The sequence below is a fragment of the Papilio machaon genome, chromosome 6 (genome assembly GCF_912999745.1).
Source record: "Papilio machaon chromosome 6, ilPapMach1.1, whole genome shotgun sequence".
Classification (NCBI taxonomy): domain Eukaryota; kingdom Metazoa; phylum Arthropoda; class Insecta; order Lepidoptera; family Papilionidae; genus Papilio; species Papilio machaon.
The window spans coordinates 6,498,153-6,521,186 of NC_059991.1; the positions used below are offsets into that span (position 1 = coordinate 6,498,153).

At 31.1% G+C, this 23,034-nt stretch overlaps 1 protein-coding gene across 5 annotated transcripts in view; it reads right to left on the reverse strand.

Moving 5' to 3' along the window:
• LOC106714967 (polypyrimidine tract-binding protein 1) overlaps window positions 1-23,034 on the reverse strand; it is a 348,985-nt gene that overhangs the window by 190,987 nt on the left and 134,964 nt on the right. For 4 of the 5 annotated variants that reach the window (XM_014508121.2, XM_014508118.2, XM_014508120.2 and 1 more), the window contains exon 2: window positions 15,236-15,340. In XM_014508121.2, the coding sequence (XP_014363607.1) occupies window positions 15,236-15,328 (93 nt within the window). In that variant the 5' untranslated portion in view covers window positions 15,329-15,340. Of the gene's footprint in view, window positions 1-3,042; window positions 3,201-15,235; window positions 15,341-23,034 lie in introns of those variants that run through there. The other variant, XM_014508122.2, reaches the window with a different exon arrangement.

Sequence of the window (23,034 nt, forward strand, 5' to 3'; positions counted from 1 at the left end):
TTTTACCTTTCAGACATGTTTCCCTCCGCCATGTTGCTTGTTGCGGGTACGTGGTTAATCAGCGTTTAAAATTGAAACTAACTACTTCGTGTTGCCCGCTCCAAGCATCTTACTCAAGTACAAGAAAATTTAAAAAGTTAGAGATAACTTTAGAAAATCACTGCACTACTTTACTTGGAAGGGTATTCTTTTATTTTTTAAGCTCGTGAAGAACTATTGTTTCAGAAAATACTACACATCTCCGCGAGTCAATAAAGGATTAGCAATTCAATTGTTATTCAACAATTAGTAACTGATGTTGATGTAAATAAGATCTTGATCTGCTAGATGTATATATTTTAATCCCTAAAGAATAAGGATATCTTTATAAATATTTCCGTCCCGAAGATAAAATTATATGTATAGGTCTTTAAAAAAATCTATTGATGTTTAAAGCTATAAAACAATCATTTCCATTTTCAAATAATTATCGCGTGGTGTTTATCAATATTAACTGGCTATAAATAAAATCGACGCTGGCTACCTCGTTACAATTTCCGTAAAATCCCGATCGCAAATCGCTGCGACCGTGAGCCACTAACTAATGAAATCTTTTAAAATATTGCTGATTCAATAAAAAAAACTGATTGCTATCTCACTTTGATGTTGTCAGAGGAAATGGGTTCTGCTTCCGATACGCGCGAAAGGGAATTATCTCCTTCCCGTTTTAGGGTCCCGCTGGTATTGTCATCGAACTGCGATCGAGAATATTTTATTCGATTAATTGGATTTTTCATCGGAGTCCTTATAAAAATGATACAATAACAGAACCATTATTTAAAAAAAAGACTGACATAAGCTTTTATGGATGAAACAGAGCCATGTATTGTCTGCATTTTAAAACAAATCAAAATTGGTAAGCTTTAATTTATAAGGAACCCAATTGAATAAATGTATTAAAGCTAGCTATCACTTTAAATTTGTCGGTGATTGCTAAGAGGGCAAAGCTTCATATCAGGCTGAAGGGCCCGGTGTCGACTTCTGACCGCTTGGAGTGCCGATCTAATTTGTTGAATCGTGGAAGCATGTGAAATATTTAATCGATTCGTCTCACTGAGAATGTTTTACGCGTATTTCTTCAACTTATCCTGTGTCGTCGCGTCGGTATGAAATATATTACTGAAGTATTTTTATTGTATTTCGTTAATAAATTTTCTAATTCGAACGAGTATACTTTAGTTTGCCAAATAATTTGTGCCATTTGTTTGCCATATATTGTGAGATTCATCATTGACTTTAAAATTATAAAATAACATAATAGTTACGTTATATGATTAATATTACTATTTAATATGAAATTACAAAAAAAATACTATAATATTAACCGGTGTCAAAGGAAAAAGCACTGATAACATAAAATCACGGTCTTTGTAATAACATTGCCATAACCTTTTGCTAGTTAATCGAAGATAAACAGAATAACGTAGCAAACAAAGCTATCTAAGAAAACTAAAAGCAAAGGAAACTAAAACCAAACAAAGGGAAGAAAAAAATCTGGTTTTGTAAAAATACTTTCGTATAATTTCGTTCCAACAAACGATTTTCCTTTGCTATTTCCTCTGCAGTCACAGGTGAGATTTATCTTCGGGTAATTGGATAAAGAACGCTTTGGCGAGAAGTGATACGAGGTGAGAGAAGTCGAAGGAAGCGGTTAAGGGGCGGCGAATTGGGATTAGGCTGTTATTGAAAGAAAGAAAAAAAAATAGAGTCGATTTCTGGCGAAAACAAATGATAAAATCTTAGATGAAAATCTGTCAAGCTAACGACATACTAACATATTTGTTAATTTAAATAAAACAGTATTAATAAATACAACTAGGCAATTTCAGAACTCGGTAATAAGCTTAATAAGTATACGCATATTTCTTTAATAAAATAACCAACAAACAAAAACAAAGGTTTAAATAATTATAATTAGTTACCGCTTATTTCATTATTTAGGATTTAACACTATAATACCTAAATGGAGTAAATGTTAATTACATATTACAACCCCCATTATCCGGATTTAAAATAATTTCATACCTCATAATAGATACAATACAAATTTTACAAAACTATGTTCTTTCAATCTGACAAATTTGATGTAATTTTAAAACCTTTTATTGAATAAATGTAAATAAACGTATCGCAACAAATAAAATCTTTGATTTCAACATTCGTTTTGATAATTTCCTACGATAACTTAAAAAAAAACTCGTGAATAGTAAATAATACAAGAAATAAAAAAATATATTAATACCTGCGTAGTATTCGTGTAAATTGAAACTTTTTAAAACGTAACAATTGTATTACTAATATTTAAAATCGACTTTGAAGTTGATCCTAACAATCACTAACAGGGAATAAATCTAGATTATTTTGTTAATTTAAAATAAAAAGGTTTAGAGTTATTTAACTTCACTGTGGTGTCATCTTTCAACGAACGGAAACATATTTCTAACGCCAACGAGGAAGGAAATTTAGTTGTTATTTTTAGTTTTTGTAACATAGCAGGAAAATTGCTGGCATTTAATAAATTGTTCTGAAACACAATTAGGAACTTTTAATAAGCCTTTGTTACTAACTTCTCCGATAATTACATTAAATATTGTAATAAAACTCAATCAAAAAAAACTGTAGAAGAAAAATAAGCAGTTATTTATATTAAAAAAAAAATGTGACAAAAATGTAATAAAAAAGGCGTATTCTACACCACTATACTACGAATTAGAATACTGTAATATTATATTTAAATATATGTTTAGAAAAAAGCATAAATCTTGTTTCTTTTATTTTGTTATAATTTTTTCAATAATTTTTAACATAGTGGATAGAAAAGAAAGTGCCTTGCCAAAATCTAAGAAAAAAGACAATACACAACATAATTAGCAGGACCGAATATTAACACGCAGGTGTGATGAGTGATTTAGAATTATATTTACAAAGTGAAGCCCAAATACGAAGATGTTAGCGTGGAATAAACCTGGAGCGGTGAATAATTCATACATATTTTTGAATTACCTTGACCATTTCACGTAATGCGTCGGTCAGCCTCTAGCAGCAGAATTCGGACCAGGTGAATTAAACACTGAGCGATACTCAAGGCACTTATACTAAGCACTTGGGGCACTAAAGTTTATTTTAACGTCTTCTGTTGCAGTTCAGGATAGGAACGGGCCCTGGAAATTAATTCAAACATTATTTTACATCGTAGATAAACACTGACTGTACCGGAATATTTATTTAATTTTACTGTAGTCGAATTTTTCATTGGGTTATATGAGGTGAGAGAAGTTAGAACTTTGGTGAAGTTTAATCAACTCAATGATATCTGTATTTAAACTGTTATTACAAGTTCGTGAAAAGCTGTAATAGTTCTTTAGGTAAAAGCGATATGAGGATGGTCGGGTTAAATCGAGTGGAATAGGTAACCAATTTAGTTGGAGCCGATGTGGATATTGGTGTACTTTTTTAAGCGAGCTTCGAGTTTGCTCCCCGGAATTAGTTTACGCCGACGTTTGATCGGATATTCCCTTAAAGAAGTTAGGCGGGATACCGGGTAATTTGTAGAGTATTATACAAACAGGTTGCGGAAAACCCGGTGTATTTAACGGTGAAGTTGAAATTCTTAGCGGTTTTTGATTAAAGTCGTATTGAAACGTTTCGATTACTTTTCCTGGGAAATACGATGCTTTCTCATTTAAAGTTTAACATTTATAAATTAGTATGTTTATAAAGTAAGACATTTCTGATCAATTCCATTAATTAATGTATGAAATAATTATAGGTATATATCGATTACCTTTATAATAATAACCAATGTTTGTTTTTACATAGTTTATTTTTTAGACATATGTAAATAAATAAAGTCTGTAATCTGTCCATCTCTCTTTTGGTAAGTACTTTAAAATATAGTATGCAATGTTTTCCACATCTACATACTATCACACTTTAGTGTAACAAAGTGGTGTCGCGGCCTTTTTTGAAATATTATATTCAAAAGAAACAATTACTGTATTATCTTATATCGAAAGTAAAAACTCCAAGTTGTATACCAAAAACTCTTCAAGTCCAAAAAGGAAATAAGAAACCGACCGACGGCCTATAGCTGGAAATCATTAAAAAGGTAAATATCGTAAACATATCGAATGGTAAGCCGCGTCGACAGGCCGGGAAATAAAAAGAGCGCGGTCCGGGACAGGGTGGAGAGCTGGGATGTCTTTAGACATCGCACACATAAACATTCGACCAATTTCCTTACCTGGGGGTTTATGCGCTACCACAGTACCCTGTTAAAGCTTTTCGTTGAGTTTTAGTTGGCTGAACATTGGTTTTGTTCAAGTATTGAAAAAATATTATTCGATGTAAAGAAATATAAAAAAAAAAATACTCAATATGTGGTGAAAAATTTAAGGTGCAATTTTAATTCAAGCTTCGGTGAAATACATAAATGGAAAAGCTGTCAATCGTACGAATTACGAAGATATTATTGAAATATTTGTAATCAAAGTTGACAATGTTTGAACATTATTTCGCCTAACTATATATTATTGGTTAATTCAGACAGGCGTTATTTAATCAATCACGAGTTTGTGGTTTAACAACTTTCCAAGTTAATACAGACGCCGTCCGTATTTTCATTAATTCATTCCATTAGTGGCCGCAGGTTGTTCTCAATGCGACTATTTTTGTTTTTTACGAGAAAAAATATGCAGAAAAAAATATTGTGCAGCGATCACTTCGCTATTTTAGTTATTTGAGTAGACGACTTACTTGTTTGCTACTGTTATCTAGCATTTTTACACCAGTATTATATACACTATTTTTTAATAGTCACATAGTAACTGCTCTCGTTCAGAAATGGTTATGGTTTTATAACATTAAAGGCGGATGAAACAATGTAAGTGTAAACAATGTTGTCACATCATCTAGCTGGCGTGGGATCTTTGTTACCGAGATGCGGTAGCTACAAGTGTACAATTAGTACATCCCGACCTAAACGTTCACAACGATCCCGCTTCGAGTTCTTATCTCGCTAAAATTTTTACTGTCAACTTGTTTAAGCTGTTGAAAATTTAATATGGAGCCTGTAAACGTAAACGTTTGTTGGCTTGAATACAATGTTAGCTCTCTTTACTTTGCGTTGCGCGATCTCACGTTTGCATAATTAAACTTTAAAGGTATTTAATGTTATGAAACTAACATGGAAGTATATATACATAAAGCTGTAGCGGTTAACATAAATGAAAAATAAGAAGTATTAAAAATAACAGATTAATATAGTAGTATTAATTGAGATTACTATAGATTTACTGACGTACAAGTTGGCACTTTACTAAACACATAGGCGATAAAAACTTTGCCACGTCGGTCGTTAAATCTTTTATACCATTAGCTAAATGTAATAACTGAATACATTATCATCTAAAATAATCGTAGTGAACATTTACTAAAACCTTTTAAATGATAAAAGCTTTTTAAAATCTGACGACATAATGCACGTATCATTAAATGTTTACATTAACGAACATTATATATTAAAAAGGTACACGAATCAAATATTACGGAGGTGGTCTTATGAGTTTGAATGGAGATGTAAGACGCATTAAGAATTTAAAATCTTGGGAGATGTGGTGCGCTAGATATTCAAGTTAACAAAGGAAACTTTTTGTAGCATTGAGAGGAAAATATACCCGGCCTTTTAAATTGTTAATCCCGAAATGTGTGCTTCATTTTAGTGAGTAGTTAAACTAAATTCAAATAAGAGCAAAATGTTAATAAAGTATTGTCCTAAACCAACAAGCGAGTGTAGTGGAATTTTGAAATACTCGTTTCACTTTTCAGCCTTTTCTATTATTTAAAACTTATTTATTACATTGCAACATTATACTTAATTTTGTTTCACACACAGTTTAGGCATTCTCACGATAAATCATCTTAAATACAATGACTTAAAATTACAATGACTTTATGCTTTACCTATTTCCTCAAAAGGCAACTCAAATTTTTGTTCTTCATAAAAGAAACAAAAAGATTATGGTAGAAAAGGTGAAATATATTTAATTCAGTTATATCTTGTATTAAATAAGGCTGTATTTTTTTTAACAAAGGGTTAAGCTGTTAAGATTTTTATCATACTTCAAATGTTAGCGTCAGTGTACTTAATAATCGAAGGATTAAGTCGTCTTTGCAAACGGAAGTTAGGCGTCCCCGCCGATTTCAGCCGGGATTGCCGGAAGTCTTGCCGCCCGGCCACTTCCGGTTCCGCGACGCTAAGTGGATTCGCGTTCCGTTTGTCCTGTATTTTTAATTGTCGTTGTGACTCCACAAACTCCGAGAGTTGCTAAAAATAATTTTCTTACCCTAAACCTTTGGTTTTTCCGATTTTATCCAGAGTAATAATTTAAGATTCTTAAAATGATTGCAATTGTGATTAAATGTTTTATATTGAATATAACCAAAACTAAGCAGTGCAAAATAGTGAAAATATACAAGCCTATTCCTAGAAAGAAATTCAATAGTTTGGTGTACGATTGGTTAGGCTCGATAAGGAAATCAAGTACCTACTGCGATTCGATAGTGTAACATCGTAACATAAAACTTATTGTTATTGGTTTAAATACAAAGGAAATAAAAGAGGGCTCAATGCGAATTACATCGCCTTATTTTAAAATATAAGCTTCATAGAAAACACATATTTTTCTTCTTACGTTAGTGAATAATATTAATCTTTGTGATAAACAAAAATCTGTTAATTGTTAAGGAAATCAAAACTTTAGTAATACAGTAGTAGTTTCAAATATAATTAAAATAAAACCAAAACTAGTCTAATATAAATGTTTCTAAATAAAAATAATCATTGGTGAGAATATTATTCCATTAATATACCTAAAGTTTGTAAATAAGAACAATATAACAGAATAACATATCACCGCTTGATCCCTACGAAACAATGCGGCTAACACAAAAACTTTTCTATTTTCGAAGTCAGTTAAAAAGAGCTATCGGCATCAATTGTCACCTGTAGGCAATAAGCGGGAACAATAGCAAAAACTTAACAGTTACAAAGGCTCTTTTATTGGAAAACTTTTTGCCACGATATAAGGAGTATGGAAAATAAAGTTGTTGGACGTGGCACAAATAAGACGTAACGACCGGCCGATAACGGCTCGAGTTGTGCGCCAAGATAACATCGAATCACTTAAGAGCTAGTTCACACACCTTTCAATTTTCTTTGTTGCAATACTTTTATTATTTTCCATGCTTCAATGAAATAAGACAAAACAAAAGAGATGCTTCAAAGTACTAAATCAACTAATTTTGTTCAACCTTATTTTAAATATAATTTACAAATTTCTATCTGTCTTCTGTGTGGTAAATTCTGCTATACCACTGTTGAAATAGATTAAATATTTTTTTTACATATCTAGCTATCTATTGATGATGAGAAGACCCCTTTTGGTAAAGTTATCAAAAATGTTGAAGAGCAGGTATATAGCCGAGCGTCCTTTTAAATAATTCCGTTTGATATTTTACACATAAATAAACTGTATGAAAACTGTCAAAAATGATATCCTAAATCAAAAAAAAAAAAATTTGTTATTTTCGCAATTAACAATAGAATTGACATTCTACTGCATGAAAATTTATAATGATACTTACTTTTAAAGTAAAACTTATTTAGTATGGAAAATCACGATGTTACTGACAAAAATCCTTCACTGATGTTTATTATTTCGTAGAAAAGGCAATGGAATTTTTCCCTACGGATACACTTTGACTTTCCTATTTTATACTTTCTTGGAAACATCTCGAATCCATAATCTCTTGTTTACTTAAATTAAATTTGTATTAACCTATTTTACTATATAAATTTTTACAGCATCATTTAATACTACTGAAATATAAAACTGATAAGTGTTGCCAACTTCTTATCAGATAAAGACGAGAGCAAAAACTATTTTCATGGCCTAATCTTAAAAACACCACCATCACCATCTCAAAGACCGGCAAATTATCTGCGATTCCTCTGGTATTGCGGATGTCAATGGGCGTAGATGAACACTTTGGTGTTCCCGCTGCTCACTTGCCCCATTCTCTCATATAAAAAAAACAATATTTCAATTACATTTCAGCTTAAACAAATGTCAATTCTTCTACCGAACCCTGATATTAGACATTATCAAAAATTATGACTATTGAGATATGATCAGTACTTACACCGGAAGTACTTTTGATGATGCATATTTAAAGGTATTCACTAACATTTACTCTATTAACACTATATTGAAGTCCATAATATCAATCACAGGCCGTAGATTAAAAGACGTGAAACGACGAAAAAAGGCTTATTACCTAATACAAGTAGAAAACTATGTTTGTATACAAGCATCTACATTTATATAATTTATATATTAATAATAATTTATAATTTGTAAATATATATATATATATATGATACCATGATAACTTTTGGCTAACATATTTACACGTTATAAAGACCCAATCGAAAATGTACCGATACATATTTGATTTGCAGTAGCAATTTAAAAACATAATAATTAGTAGCGTATCATCAAAAATTGTTTGCATTGTAATAAAGCTTAAATAACAGTAAAAGCATGCAGCGCTGAGCGGTGAGCGCCCGCACGCGCGCTCAAACAATTCTATTAATGCATTGGTTCATTAACTAGTACGCGGGTAAATGTTTCGACGTGGAAATGGAACATGTGCAACGGTGAGATAGACGCATATGATACTATGAATTTTAGTAATATCTAAACAATGTACCGATTGAATTTGATATTATTATATTCCGCTAACTGCCGCGCAATATTAGGTACTTCAATGGTACAATAATTTTTGTATTCGTTTCACAATTAAATACAAACAATAAAAGATACATCTAAATTTAAATAAGGTGTTTGTCGTATTTAAGTAATCCAAATAAATATTGAGGGTAAAAACTTAAAGTGCGAAAGATTCAATTTCATGAATTTGTAATTAGAAAATAGGGGTTTCACGGTTTTGCACACAAAATCTGACGACAATAAGCCACGGGTATTATACAAATTCTAGCTTAAGCTATAAGCTGTTTTAAAGGTAAATTACTTTAAATTTACAATTCATTTATTCTGCGTAAAAGTCATAAGCGATCCCTTACTTTAATTGTTCAATAACCGAACAATTGGAATTAAATGTACGGACGGAACAAGATCCAGATTGTTTGTGTTATTAGATACAACGCAATTTCGCTAAGCATAATAGCGGTTATTGCCGATTATACGTAATGGCTACGTATTTATCTGTGCCACCACAACTAGGTCTTATTTCTATTGAAAATGTTTTAATTTCAGTCACAGTAATACCTTAACAACGTAAAAAAGAAAAAAAAATATTTAGACAGTTCAGCTCCTTAACTAAGAAATTTCACTGGCGATAAATAGTAGTAAAACTAAATGTTATTTCTCTTTTTTCTTAAAAGAGTGAGAGTGATGGCGGTATGTGTTTAAAATTCTACAATGGAAATACATATTACGAACACGATTTTTTGTGTATACGATTGCACAGCAGTAAAGCAGAAAATGACGTATAAATTTTACATATCATCTATATATATAAAAGAAAGTCGTGTTAGTTACACTATTTATAACTCAAGAATGGATGAATCAATTTGACTGAAAATTGATGGGGAGGTAGCTTAGAACCAGGAAACGGACATAGGATAATTTTTACCCCGTTTTTTATTTTTTATTCCGCGCGGACGGAGTCGCGGGTAAAAGCTAGTTTTACATAAATGTAAACTAAGTTAAAAAGTGTCAATAGCTTTTAAATGTTTATTAATTCTTTAATAAAATTAAAAGAATTAACTTATAATAGATACTGGCGACATAATAAGGAGTGTTTTATAAAAAAAATATCGACTACGAGACGGGCTGTTCCCGGGAAAGATGACGGACGGGCGGCCATTATCTTGGGGCGTCGGTTATTGCGGCGCAGGTCGCGACGTTTATATTGTAGGCCAGATAATGCCCGTTATTTAACGTGTTGTGACGTCACCACAACATTTAGGAGCTCTTTTTTTTCGTCCGCGACGTCGCTTCTCGTTAGCTGTGATGAAAAGATCCATCCGATGTTTCTTAATATTGCTTTGTATTTATGATGACAATGAACCTTATATTTTATAACATTCGAATATTAGTGGAAAGGACGGTTTTCGTTAAAAGATTAGAAGGTAGGAAGGTTAGACGTTGGAATGTTGGGAAGCTAAAAGATAAAAGTTACTAAGTTAAAATGGGATTTAAAAATTCATCCTTGTCGATGACGAAGTCGCGTGAATCAGCTAGTCAATTTATAAGACATTACATAATATGTGATATTTTAGTAGTGCAGGCAAAACTGCGAGGTATATCTAGTTATTAACATTTGAAGAACATTTATAAAAGCGATGTCTTTTACATAGCATAAATTGTGTGTCAGGATTGTTTGAATAAACTGTCATTGATTTTTTTTCTTGATTACGAAATAAGCATATTTTTTAATTTGTCATAACAAGTTTTGTGTAAGAATTTAAAACAATTAATATTCAGAGCGTAATAAGCAATTAACGTAAAAAGCGATAGCAAAAGAAAAAAGGGTCGTCCACATTTAAGGTGGTGCGACGATATAATAAAAATTGCTTGAAACGGCTGGACCAGACTAACACCGGTCAGGAAGACATGGATGAATCTGGAGGAGGCTTTCACCGCTCTAGGCGGCCCTTACACAGAAGATCAAGGAGAAAACTCACACTAACCATACTTATTTTAAATAATAAGTTTGGCATATATGGAAACTAACAAAACTAACACATTTCTCATTGGTCGTAAATATTAGCATTATTTTACTAGTAATAGTTTATTGTTCGCAAAATTATGTTTAATAATATGTAATTATAATATGTTACTTGTGTTAAGAGAAAATAAAGCTATCTTTATCTTTTAATAAGTAATGAATAACTAATAACATTGAATAAAACATACAAAGTGATGTTTGTACAAAGAAGTGTTATTGAAGATGTTGTGATGTTTGTACTCTTGCCACTGAAAAGTAAATAATTCGGAGTTCAAAATAACAAAGTACATGAGCCGTCACAAATTGGAATCCTAAGAGAGATGCCACAGTGGCGTTCGGGCGCCTGTGCATAGTTTCAAAGTCCACCGTAGAATCATTTGGTCATATTCGTAGTAACTTAAAGCACGTCAAAACGGATTAGTTTTTAATTAATTCACGGTTTTTACGAAAATGGATTTGGGTGCGATATATAGCGATGCGATTTGTGTTTTAAAACTGTATAGCGGCTGCACCGCCCGTGTGGCATCTACCTACAAAGGCTTTCATTTCATCCGTCAGAGGCAAGCGGCGTGCGGTCGCTAGTGCTTCTCACGTTACCTGTTCAAAGAGCTCGGTTAATTTGATCCCCGAATGGTTTTGGAACTACACGAGAGTTTAACCTATCGTTTGTGATGTGTTTAATGGTAAACGAATAAATGAGCACAAACGATCCCTGAAGATCGTTTGTGCTCATTTATTCGTTTACCACCAGCAAATTGAATTCAGTTTTCAACCATAAGTTGAAATGAAATATGCTTATCTATAACATTATGAAGATTCTTAATTGGTTACGTAACAATAATAACCTTAAATTAGTATATAAACTTTCAGTTCTCAAATACGTTTCCTTATTATTTTTATTATATAAGAAATAAAGGTCACAAAACTAAAGATATGACATATTAGTAAGTAAAAAAAATCTTAAAGCTGTCATCGAAAACATTTTTCGACGAAGTTATCTTTGTAATTTCAATTATGATTTTATATTTTCATAACTAGTTAATACATATTTCCAGGGTAAAGAATTTAATAGAAATGCGCCATTATTGTCTTACTCATCTAATTCCGACAGTAAAAGGAGTAAAATAATGCCCCGCAGAAGGGATCAAGGAAATTTAATACAGAATAATTAAAATTGTCTTAAACAACATCCAAGGTTACAAAGATCTAAACCCTCTTTGTTTTATGTTTTCGGACGTGAACTAAATAAATAACTTATGCTATAAATGAATGGTTTTAACTTCGTTTCTGAATTTATAATTTTAACATCTTAGATAAATAAATCGACAAACAAACAGAAAAGAGTTTACAAATTGAATATGCCAGTAGATAATATTGCGTCTCGGTTCCTTTTGCAAAAACTTGCACTGTGACATTAAAAACAAGAAAACTTATAAGGTGAAAAGCACTGTATCAATAAATGTAATGTAACTGGCTTGCCTCATTGTTCTACTGCGAACTCACAAACTGCTAAACTAATCTAAACAATCAGTTTACTAACCTGTATTGTATATAATCTTCAGGATATAGGCATGGCCTCATCTAAGGATTATAGGCAATAGCAATTTTAGAAATAAATATGGTTTGTCACTAAATTTAAATTGTAAAACCTTTTTTATGGAAAAACCTTTTTTCATATACACCTTACATACTATATATATAGAAAAAGGAAATTTGTACCTAATTTACAGTTAATCTTTGGTATAAAATACATTTGAGACCTCCTCCACATTTATTAAATAATAAACATTTTTATCAATTTAAAAATATACTTATACTGAACCACAACAACATCAGCGCTATAAGTACATAATTAATAAGCAAAAAATAAATAATAATATACTGAAGTAAAGAAATATCGGATTAAATTAAAAAGAAAAGCAACGCATCCGTGTTTCTGACTATCTACAACAGCTAACAAAGAAAATACCCTGTTAAAGGCAAATTAACGATACTTAAAACTTACTGCTCGGTACAGAATAAAATGTAGAAATTTTTCTCGTAAAAGAAAATATCTCATTATTCGCAACCTACAAGAAAGCATTCCCATCGAGTTACTCCATCTAGGTTACTATGTCACTATCACAGTCTTAAAGTAATTTAGCCCTTATAGATTTTAGTCAGTACGAAATATTTTTTTTACTCTATGATATTCTGTACTTTTCATTTCTATCACTTTTTCTTGTGTTTTATTTTATTTTGCAGGTTCTATGTAACATTTATTTTAATCCATAGATATTCATTTATTTATTTTTAAATATTTCCCTTTACAATAATGCATAACAATGATCCTACAGTATTCAATTTTCATTTAATTTCACACCTTGTCTATAGCAAGTTTAGTTGAAGAGAACATAACAACATCCCTTATAGTCCACGTAGCATGCAAATGTGCCTAATCGTTTAACTCGTGATCTCTGCTCAAAGGACGTACGATACAAACAATAACAAGCTTGTCTTCACTGCTGCGAAATTGGCACGAAACATCAGAGTTAGACTAATGCGATATGTTGTTTGAGCGTCGTAGACTGCTACGAAGCTCATTCGTGGCGCGTAGCTCATTCGTATCCAGTAGCGAGGTCCGCAAATGATATCGTAGGCTAGTCGGCCGGCCATAGGCAACAGTACGGCCTCTACAAATTGGTTTCATGCATATTTATTTATTCAAATATTATGTATGAATTGAAATCTCCGCCTTCGACTAGTGAAATATGACTCATGTTGACGAAAATTGAATCAACGCCGAAAATTATGTTAAAACAGAGTAATAGCATTTTATAAATAAATTCTAGTCAGAGGAGGAGTACTAGGTAAATTTCTGTTAGAGTAATAAAACATTTTCTGATAGATACTTTTGGAAAAACTTGAATAGTAAATTTATTTTTTCACAATTACAACAAGTCATAAAATATTACATTTATTCTTTATTTATAAGGCTAAATTTACTAAATTATTAGATTGTTACATGGCTCTTTCATTAATAAGAGTTATAAATATAATAATTACACAGAACTTACATAAGTATGCTATTTATAATCCAAAGGGTTATTCTTCTAATTAATCACAGTGACTGGAACAAAAAGTTTGTTGTGTCTGAGTACGAGTGTTTAAAATAAACGAAGCGCTTCTCCGATCTGGAAACGAATTAAAGTCGACAGGATAAATCGATATCCACTTATACATTAAGATCGTTTAACTCGCAAAGGTATCTGGGCAGAAGTTTATCAAAAATGTTTGCATTGGCGGATTGGTTGACGTTTGACTCTACTTTAGTGACATTTTGACTTTAAGGCTGTGTTTAGACAAGTCAGTGACTTTGTTGTGGAATCTAATTAAAAAAAATCACTGTAACATTTATTTTTGCCTCTGTATTTAAAAGAGAATATAAGGGACGACAATCGTGTGTACGTTATCATTAGATAACAATAAATCCTACACACATCAAATGAATACATGTGCAACAAAGAGCGTTATTGCCAAGTTAAAATACTGAAAATGCTAAAGTAAATATTTCAAATGTAAGTTAAAATAATCACTGCAAATATATATAAAACTCTCTTGTATAAAACTCAAAAATATATATAAATATTCTGGTGGAATAAATGAAAATCAAATAAATACAAATTCCCGAAAAACGATGAATATTTATTCATATTATGTGCGAGTTGACATTAAAAGCAAACAGTGTGAACTCCCTTTTACGTTGGAGCGTCGACGAACGAAAGTTATCCTATATTCTTTGCTTACTTTATATTATTTAGCTTTGATATATTCGCAATTTAAGTTGTCTGAAACTCGTCGGAGAAGGCGGCCGGATTAATTTATATTTTTTTTTCTACTTACCTACGACAGCAAACGACTTGAGACCGTAAACATGAAGCATTAAAGAAAGAAAAATAAAAACGACTTGTAAATATTACAGAAAATTTATACATTCCTAAATTATTTTATTAAGATGGGACAGAGAAAGTTTGGAAAATCGAAACACTTGAGAAATTTTAATGTCGGCGTAATTGTTCAAATATTGAGAATTAACACTATGAGAAATGATCTAACACTACTGAACATTAGTTCGTTTTATGAAAAAGTTAATACTAAGTATTTAATATTTTTGTTAACTCATATTACATACGTAAATATATTATTTTATATATTTAGTTAGTATTTAAATTCTAATTTTTGTTTATTATTTAAAATTCTCATCATGTATTTATTCTTGATATAGATGTTATTTTCAAAAGACATTACGATCATACTAATGTTAAAAATACATTTATTGATAGGATTATTACATCAGTTACGTTACAAGAAAGTAAAAAAAGACTAGTCAAAGAAAACTCACCTTTATGCCGATATGAATAGGGAAGTCCGAGGTAAGCGTTGGTTGTGGATGCAAAGCCGGCAGCAGCGGCAGGGGCAAGGGACAGGACATCATAGCTGCGCACACCTGTAAACAAATATATTTTACTTATTAAGCATGCCTTTTATAATTTTTATTAAAATAAAACACGTTTTCTTTTTAACACTATAATTGACTTTAAAAAAGTAAATAGTGACGGGTTAAAATAACATGAGCTTTTTAATGAAAAATAATTTCACAGTAACACTAAGGGTCAATAATGCATACAAAACAAGCGATAGCGAAAATCTGTATAAGATTATATGCGAAGTAGCCATCGGAATACAAATGCACAATTGCATCTTAAATCATTTGATTGTACCAGAGTTGATTCAGTTTAAATTTTCCTCAACTACGAGTAAACAAATTTTTTATGCTGTTTCAAACGTGTTTTCCATTTCCACGAGTGCTTATCTAAATTTCCATAGAAAATGAACTCTACTCGACTAAGATCGCATCGATAGCTCCCAATTACTTGCAATAACTAGCGTGTAGCTCCCAATAACTAGTGCATTGATTTATAGATTAAAACATTTTCGTTGCAGTATTCCAATATCTCAATCAAATTATTCCAATCAACATAAATTAAGAATTATATTTTATGTTTCTATAAAAGTGAATCAATAAATTACGAAAAAAATAACTACGACAAAATGAAAAGCAGTTAATCAAATAATAACAAACTTTTAATAAATCTGATATAATTGGTAATTGGTTAACACATTAAAGTTAAGATAAATTGACTGTTATACTTAAATTAATAGTATTTCCTTCGTAAGATTTATTGTATATTGAACAATACGAGGGAAAAATAATTGAATTGCGAAAGATTTAAACGATTTTAATACAAATTTAATTTTATGCATTACTTTTCATTTTTGTTTTAATGTGGAAGTATGCGAGTGAAATTGTCAAAGGTTATAAAATATAACCGAAAAGCGAAACGCTCAATAATGAATTTCATCAATAATTATTTGTGTGTCATTTTAATTTATTTTCATTTCACATGCAATTAACAATAAATGTAGGCTTTGGCATCTTCTCTATGATATAAAACAACGTTCGGCTGGGTCTTTCTTCCTTCGATTCATCATCAGCTCACTATACGTCCCCACCGAGGGGCTCGGAGCCTACCCCAAGTTATGGGTGACTAGGCCATAGTCAACCGCCTTCGATTACTCAAAGATTACTTGCCGAATAATCTTACTATTTCCATCTCAATAAATTCATCATAATAAAGTTACCACTGGATTTCTGAGACCGTAATCTCCGTTTAAAATATATTGCTATCTCTATTTTGTCAAACATAATGACAGGGATGACGATATACAGAGTTTTTTGGATTCAGAAACCCACGGTTTATCATTTAAATGTTATAAATAATTAAGTTTCAATTGTTTACAAGCTACCGTTTTCGACTTTATTGCTTTACGACTGAAAATAATGGTGACTAAATAAACAAATGAACTATTTTTTTTTTTTCATTTGCAAAACTACGTATCCATCAACGAGTGTCAATTATAAAATTTTAACTTTTATTTCAAAATCCGACACCAGTCTAATCTGACAATTGAATGGGATGTTAAAAGCTTGCAAGTTTGAACAGATATACAGAAAGATTAAATGTTTTAAAGTACATTATTTTGAAATTGAATTTCATTTTTTTTTCCATCATTTTTGGATGTCAGAGATACATGGTTTTTGCTTGTGTTTGCTAATAATGCTTGTTTGATAATTATTATAAAATAAGAGAGCTAATGAGCAGCGGGACCACCAAGGTGTTCATCAAGGCCCATGGACATCTGCAATACCTGAGGAACCGCAGATACGTTGCCGGCCTTTGAGATGTACTATTAAAAATAGTACATCTCAAAGCTTTATCGGACACGACGAAGTATTTCATTTAAATCCATAATTTACTAATAGTTTAGTGGTATATTTTATATTAACAATTAAAAAAAAAGATAATCGCTTGCGTTATTAATAAATTCTAAGTAAATGTAGAGGCATTTTCTTAAATTCAGTTGAGTTGTTACTTTGTGTAAAATAAACTAAGAATTTTCTCAACAGCGACACGACCGTTGTTAACGGACGTGAACGGTGAACAGAGAGCTACAACTTTTACGGTCTCGCAAATTCCTTCGCAAGGCGGTATTTAATCAGACCTTTTAAGTTATTGAAGAAACGAGATTACTCCAAAGTGTTTGCTCGAGATTGATACTGTCTTATTGTTTCTTAGTTATTCCTAGTTAACAAGTGAACAGGTTAATAGTTATAAAAAGCAAACATATACACTTCAAAGTTTTAAAAATAAATTTTTAGATGCAAAATTAAAGATATGTTAAACGAGGATAATATATTTTTTCTTTAAAAAGCTTTTAACACATTATTTAGTACACAGTTGGAAAAGAAGTACCGATGCGAATTAACAATGTAGTAATTTCTAGTATCGCTATAAATTAATATTTAAAATGAAAAATTTAAAATGAATCTAACTCGAATTTATTTCATAAGACAATATCATTAAGTCAAAGATTAAAGAAATAACTAATTAAATAAACTTCAAAATTGACATCAAAAGGCGAATATCATCTCTTTGGTGCTGTTGTTTTAATGTTAATACGAAATGGCTTACAATGAGTTCTTTGTACAGTTTGCTTGTTTATTAAATCATCTCAGAATATCAGTCGTAAGCCTAAATGGACTTGGTACCTATAAAATAAGTAATTTTTGATTAGAAATAATATATTTTTTAAAATAAATATATTTTTTTGGTGCAAACACAATTTGGATCGTATGCGTCAATGTTATATAGCGGTTGTTGTCGAAACAGTTAGACAGGCTATGAATTACATTAACGTGGCAATTTCTGTAATTAATGGAGTTCGCCAACTGTCATAATAACGCAACTTTGCCCGCTGCCGAATAGTTGACGGGCCCCGGATGTCTCTACACGCATTGGATCTATCTCTCATTATTGAGTTTCCATTGTCGTTTTTTTAAAGAACGAGCAGGATAATAATATTTTTGCAAGTTTTATAGTTGCATCGTTCAATCATCGTTTAATCGAGAAATCAATAACCTAAAAAAGGATGACAAAACATAAGAAAATCAAGAAGGAAAAATTGTATATCGATTCTTTATAAAAACAGGATTTTATTGAGAAATAACATTCATAAATCAAACCGATTCAGGTAAAGGTACCAAATGATGCTTTTTGCAATCATTTATATCCAAGAACGATTGGCTTTCTATAATTTTGACGTATTTAATTATTTTATCGTTCTTTCCCCGAAGTTTGAAACGAATTAATTAACTATAGCTTTAATTAAATCATCTCGGCTTCGCAACATTTTTCCGACATTTTTTGTGTAACAATTTCAAATGCGAATTATACTTTTTCTCTCCCTCTTCATATTATCAAATGGATCACATCGTTATAATTCATTAATTAAATAACGATTTCTTTGTTAGAAGTCAACGATTTCAACTATCATTTTCTTTTAGTAAAAAATGTTGTACGAATTACTATGTGGATCTTTATGCCTGATACTAGGTTCATAAGCTACGTTTATTTTTATACCAAGAAACAATTTTTTGTTTGTAAATAAATTTCACTGATTAATGTAATAATCCTTGAATCAGTAATTCAATCGATTTAACACCTTCTAATCCATTAATATAAATAATAATGGGTAAAGAATTCATATCAGATCTAAAGTCGTTATTGATTATTCGAACCATCAACAAAATTGGTTCTAGATGTTACAAAAAATCGTACGCTACCGTAATATTTGTAATTTATAATCGTTCCAATAATTACTTACACTTAATTAGACGTTTAAAAATCACATCCACCAAAACTAATAACGAAAGAGTTATGAAATAAAATTCTTATTATAGAATATTTTATCAACCTTCTTTAGACCAGGAGTTGATTAGGGTTATATTAGCAAAAATTTAATTGTAAAATATATAAAACTAAAAACCATATTCAAAAGTTATTTATTATTAATTAAATTATAGAGTTTAAATTAAATTAAATTTTTTGAAATTTACTCATAGCGTTAAATGAGATTACAAAATAGTTTAATTTTATGTTTAGTTGTCCAATTACACGGCGATGTAGTTTTAATTCGAGCTCATTTTTACAAAGTACGGGGCCGTTCAGTAAAATGAGTTACTCTAAAGTAAGTAATCCCGTGTAATGAGGTGGAACATTCTGTCCCGCTACGCTGACAACGACAGCTGACAGCTCAATTTTTACATAAACTATAAAATTTTGATTGACATATCTACTACTAGTAGAGTACATAACATACCAAAGTATATACCAAAACATGTAATTTCCCATAACATATTATTTTTAATTGTATTAACTATTATTCGAGTTAAAATCATGAATGATAAAAGATAGTTGAACGAAAAGCTGTTCACGGTTAGTTAGTATAATAATAATAAAAATATATTCTTTTTTTGAATTTGTATACGAAATAAAACGAAATTTTGTGCAATAAAAAAGTATATCAACAAGATAATTCAATTGTAAGAACGGAAAAAAGTTTGCTGAAACAATATTTGGTAATGTTTTTGTTTCGGCGGGCAGACGCGGCGGTTTTCGATAAACTTTTAATGCGTTTTTTACTTCATTATGAAATATTTCAATCGTTTTAATTAGACCCAAAGAGCCGAGAAGATTTCATTATAAATTATGTATTTTATGATTCAGAATATTTCTACAGAATAATAAGGGGATTTATTGAGCTCGTTTAGAAAATAACTACTGCGGAACTTTTAATAAGTCAACGTTTTAACATGAAATAATTTAAACTTGAGCAATCTACGAAACACTGCAAGTGTTTTATGATTAAATAATACGAAGTGAGGTTCTTACGCTGGCTTACGGCGACGGTGTATTGTTTAATTATGCTGAGGGGGGCCTTTGAGGTGTATTATTTGGTACGTCGCACGGGAACCCATACGTCGTTGCTAAAACTACTATCAATTAAATTTTAGTTACGGCTAACTTTTTAGGTACGGACGATTTTATGTTCAATGCTGCAATAGTTAAAAATACCAAGTACACAAATGCTCACAATAATTTATGTTATTCAATCCGAAATATTTCAAATAAATAATAAATTAATGTCAACGACGTTGCTATGATTTAAGCATTGTATTTGAGTCTTACATTAATTATAACAAAAACTAAATCAACGAATTTAATTAAGATGTACATTAAAAATACAATCACGAATAAGTAAATGTAAAATAGTCAACTATATATGTACGTAATACATGTACTTGTAAAATAAAATAATAATAATTACAACGAAACAACAACAAAGACGACGACGCAGAAGAAAGCAATCTTCACGATAGGTTACCAAGGCAACATAAGCCTTCGTATTCGTCGCTTGACTCCAAAGGCATGTTATGTCGTCAGTACCCTGTGCTACTGCCATCAACCAAATTGAATATGTTAACAGATAAGCAAACTGCACGGGTCGTAATTGCGGAAAGTTATTAAGACAACACACGGGAGTTTACTCGGCTCTTGGTCTAACAACGGACCACTGTCCGCTTGTTTAACGCAACCCTGTGCAGACACCTGATGGATTATAACTTTATCGTAAAGAAAACAGGACTAGTCTCATCTTCAAGGTAGAGTGTTGCGAATCATAATGTTCTCATAATCTTTATAGTCCCAAAATTGTTGAGACTAGGCGTAAATATGTAAGGATTAAAAAAAATAAGCCACATTTAATAACATGAACTAAAAACAAAAAAAAAAGTTTACTTAACCATTTATTATAAATGTATCGATGTGGATGTTTTATAAAAAGAGGATTCCGGGAAAACCAACCAACCAATTGAAAGAAAGAAAAAAATTCGCTGCTAGCTCTTAATCCTATGCATGTTTAATCTAGGGGGTAACGTTAAATTCCGTGGTATAATTTTCTTAACTATTCAATTATAATTTTAATCTATCCCAAAGTACATTTATTTCGGTACATATAGTTATATTGGTGAAATACAAGAAATACATAAGGTGAAATCAAACGTTTGTATGGATAACAAATTCCAGTCAACAATACACCGAGTTGTAGCTTAGGGCGGGTAAGACAAACTAGAATCAGGCTACGCCGGCTTATGGCGACATTGTTTGGATACAACAGGGTTTAACCTGCACGAGCGTGTTCTCACAAACCAAACAGAATATCACGTAACGGGAACATAATATTAAAGCAACAGTTATAGCTTTGCATCCAGAATAATGTTGCATCTGGAACTACATTGATAAATGCCATTCCGAACAATGGAGAAGAATAGTTTGTAAAAAGTATTAAATGTATTCGAGATATAAATTAATATTAACAATTAAGACTAAAATACACCAAGTATTAAAAAAGAAAAATTCCGAAGTATTTTCCATTATAAACAGGTGCAGTGTAACTACTTACTCCTCATGACGCGTCTTTTAGCTCTGTCAAGATAAGCAAAATTAGCTTGAAATCGGTAGGAATGTTCGGAACACAATTATATGTGAAACATAAAAAGTCCACATTAGTTAGAAATGTTTTATCTTGTGCTTTGATCAAAGAAATTTGACAAAAAAGATTTGTTGCTCTTCGTGGCGGTTATTGTTTTTAAACTTTTTAAACAGGCAACACAGATTTTAACTATGTTACATTTTAATATATTTCAACAAAGTTGATTCATAGAATTATCATTTATTTTTGTTCAAAGATTGCTTGTTGAGTATTACAGGAGCAAACTACTAAGGAAACAATATCAATAACAGGTATCGCAAATAACAATAAAACCCTTGCCTACTTCCTTAACAATGGTCCTTGTATTTATTACAAGGAGGCCCAATTAAGCAACCAGTCATCACAATTGAGAGTATTACTTTGGTTGTAACTGTCTTAAACATGGACCAATTAGACGAAAAATATTATTTATGGCATTCAAACATTTGGTTTTAGTGTTCATAAAATGTAACAACTTGTTCAATGTTAAATTCCAAATTCAAAATGAACGTAATTTTATACCGGCATTATATTAACCGCGGATCTTAAATCTTACTTTGTACGCATCCTTTAGAAAGTAAAGCTTGTTACAGAAGATTTAAGTTATCACGATGTACCTTTTAAGATAGTCTGACGAGCATCAGTAAAACCACTGAAGGACGTTTTCGGTAACTTTATATTTGCCGTGTACTAGTTAGACTAGGATTTATGATTAAGATGTTTAAGATCTTGCTGCTTTCTAGAAATATTTAATCTCCTGTAACATAATCTTCATAATATTTTATCTTTATATATAAACCATAAAATCAGACTCCGTCCGCGTAGAATTAAAAAATACTTTAAAAGTAGCCTATGTGTTCTTCCAGACTATGTTCTACATTAAGATCAGTTGGGCCGTTCCGGAGTTCCCTTCAAACAAATATTCATCCATCCATCCATCTAAACATTCCCATCTTGCTATTATTATAAATGTGAATGTTTAAATGGATAGATGGATGGATGTTTGAAGGTATCTCCGGAACGGCTCAACTGATCTAGATGAAATTTGGCACAGATTTAGAACATGAAGAACACATTGGCTACTTATAAAGATTTTTAATTTTTTTTTAATTTCGCGCGGACGGAGTCGCGGAAGACAGCTAGTTTATAATATTAGTAAGATAAATAAACCATGAAGTACGATATTTAAACAAGATAATTCAGATTTTT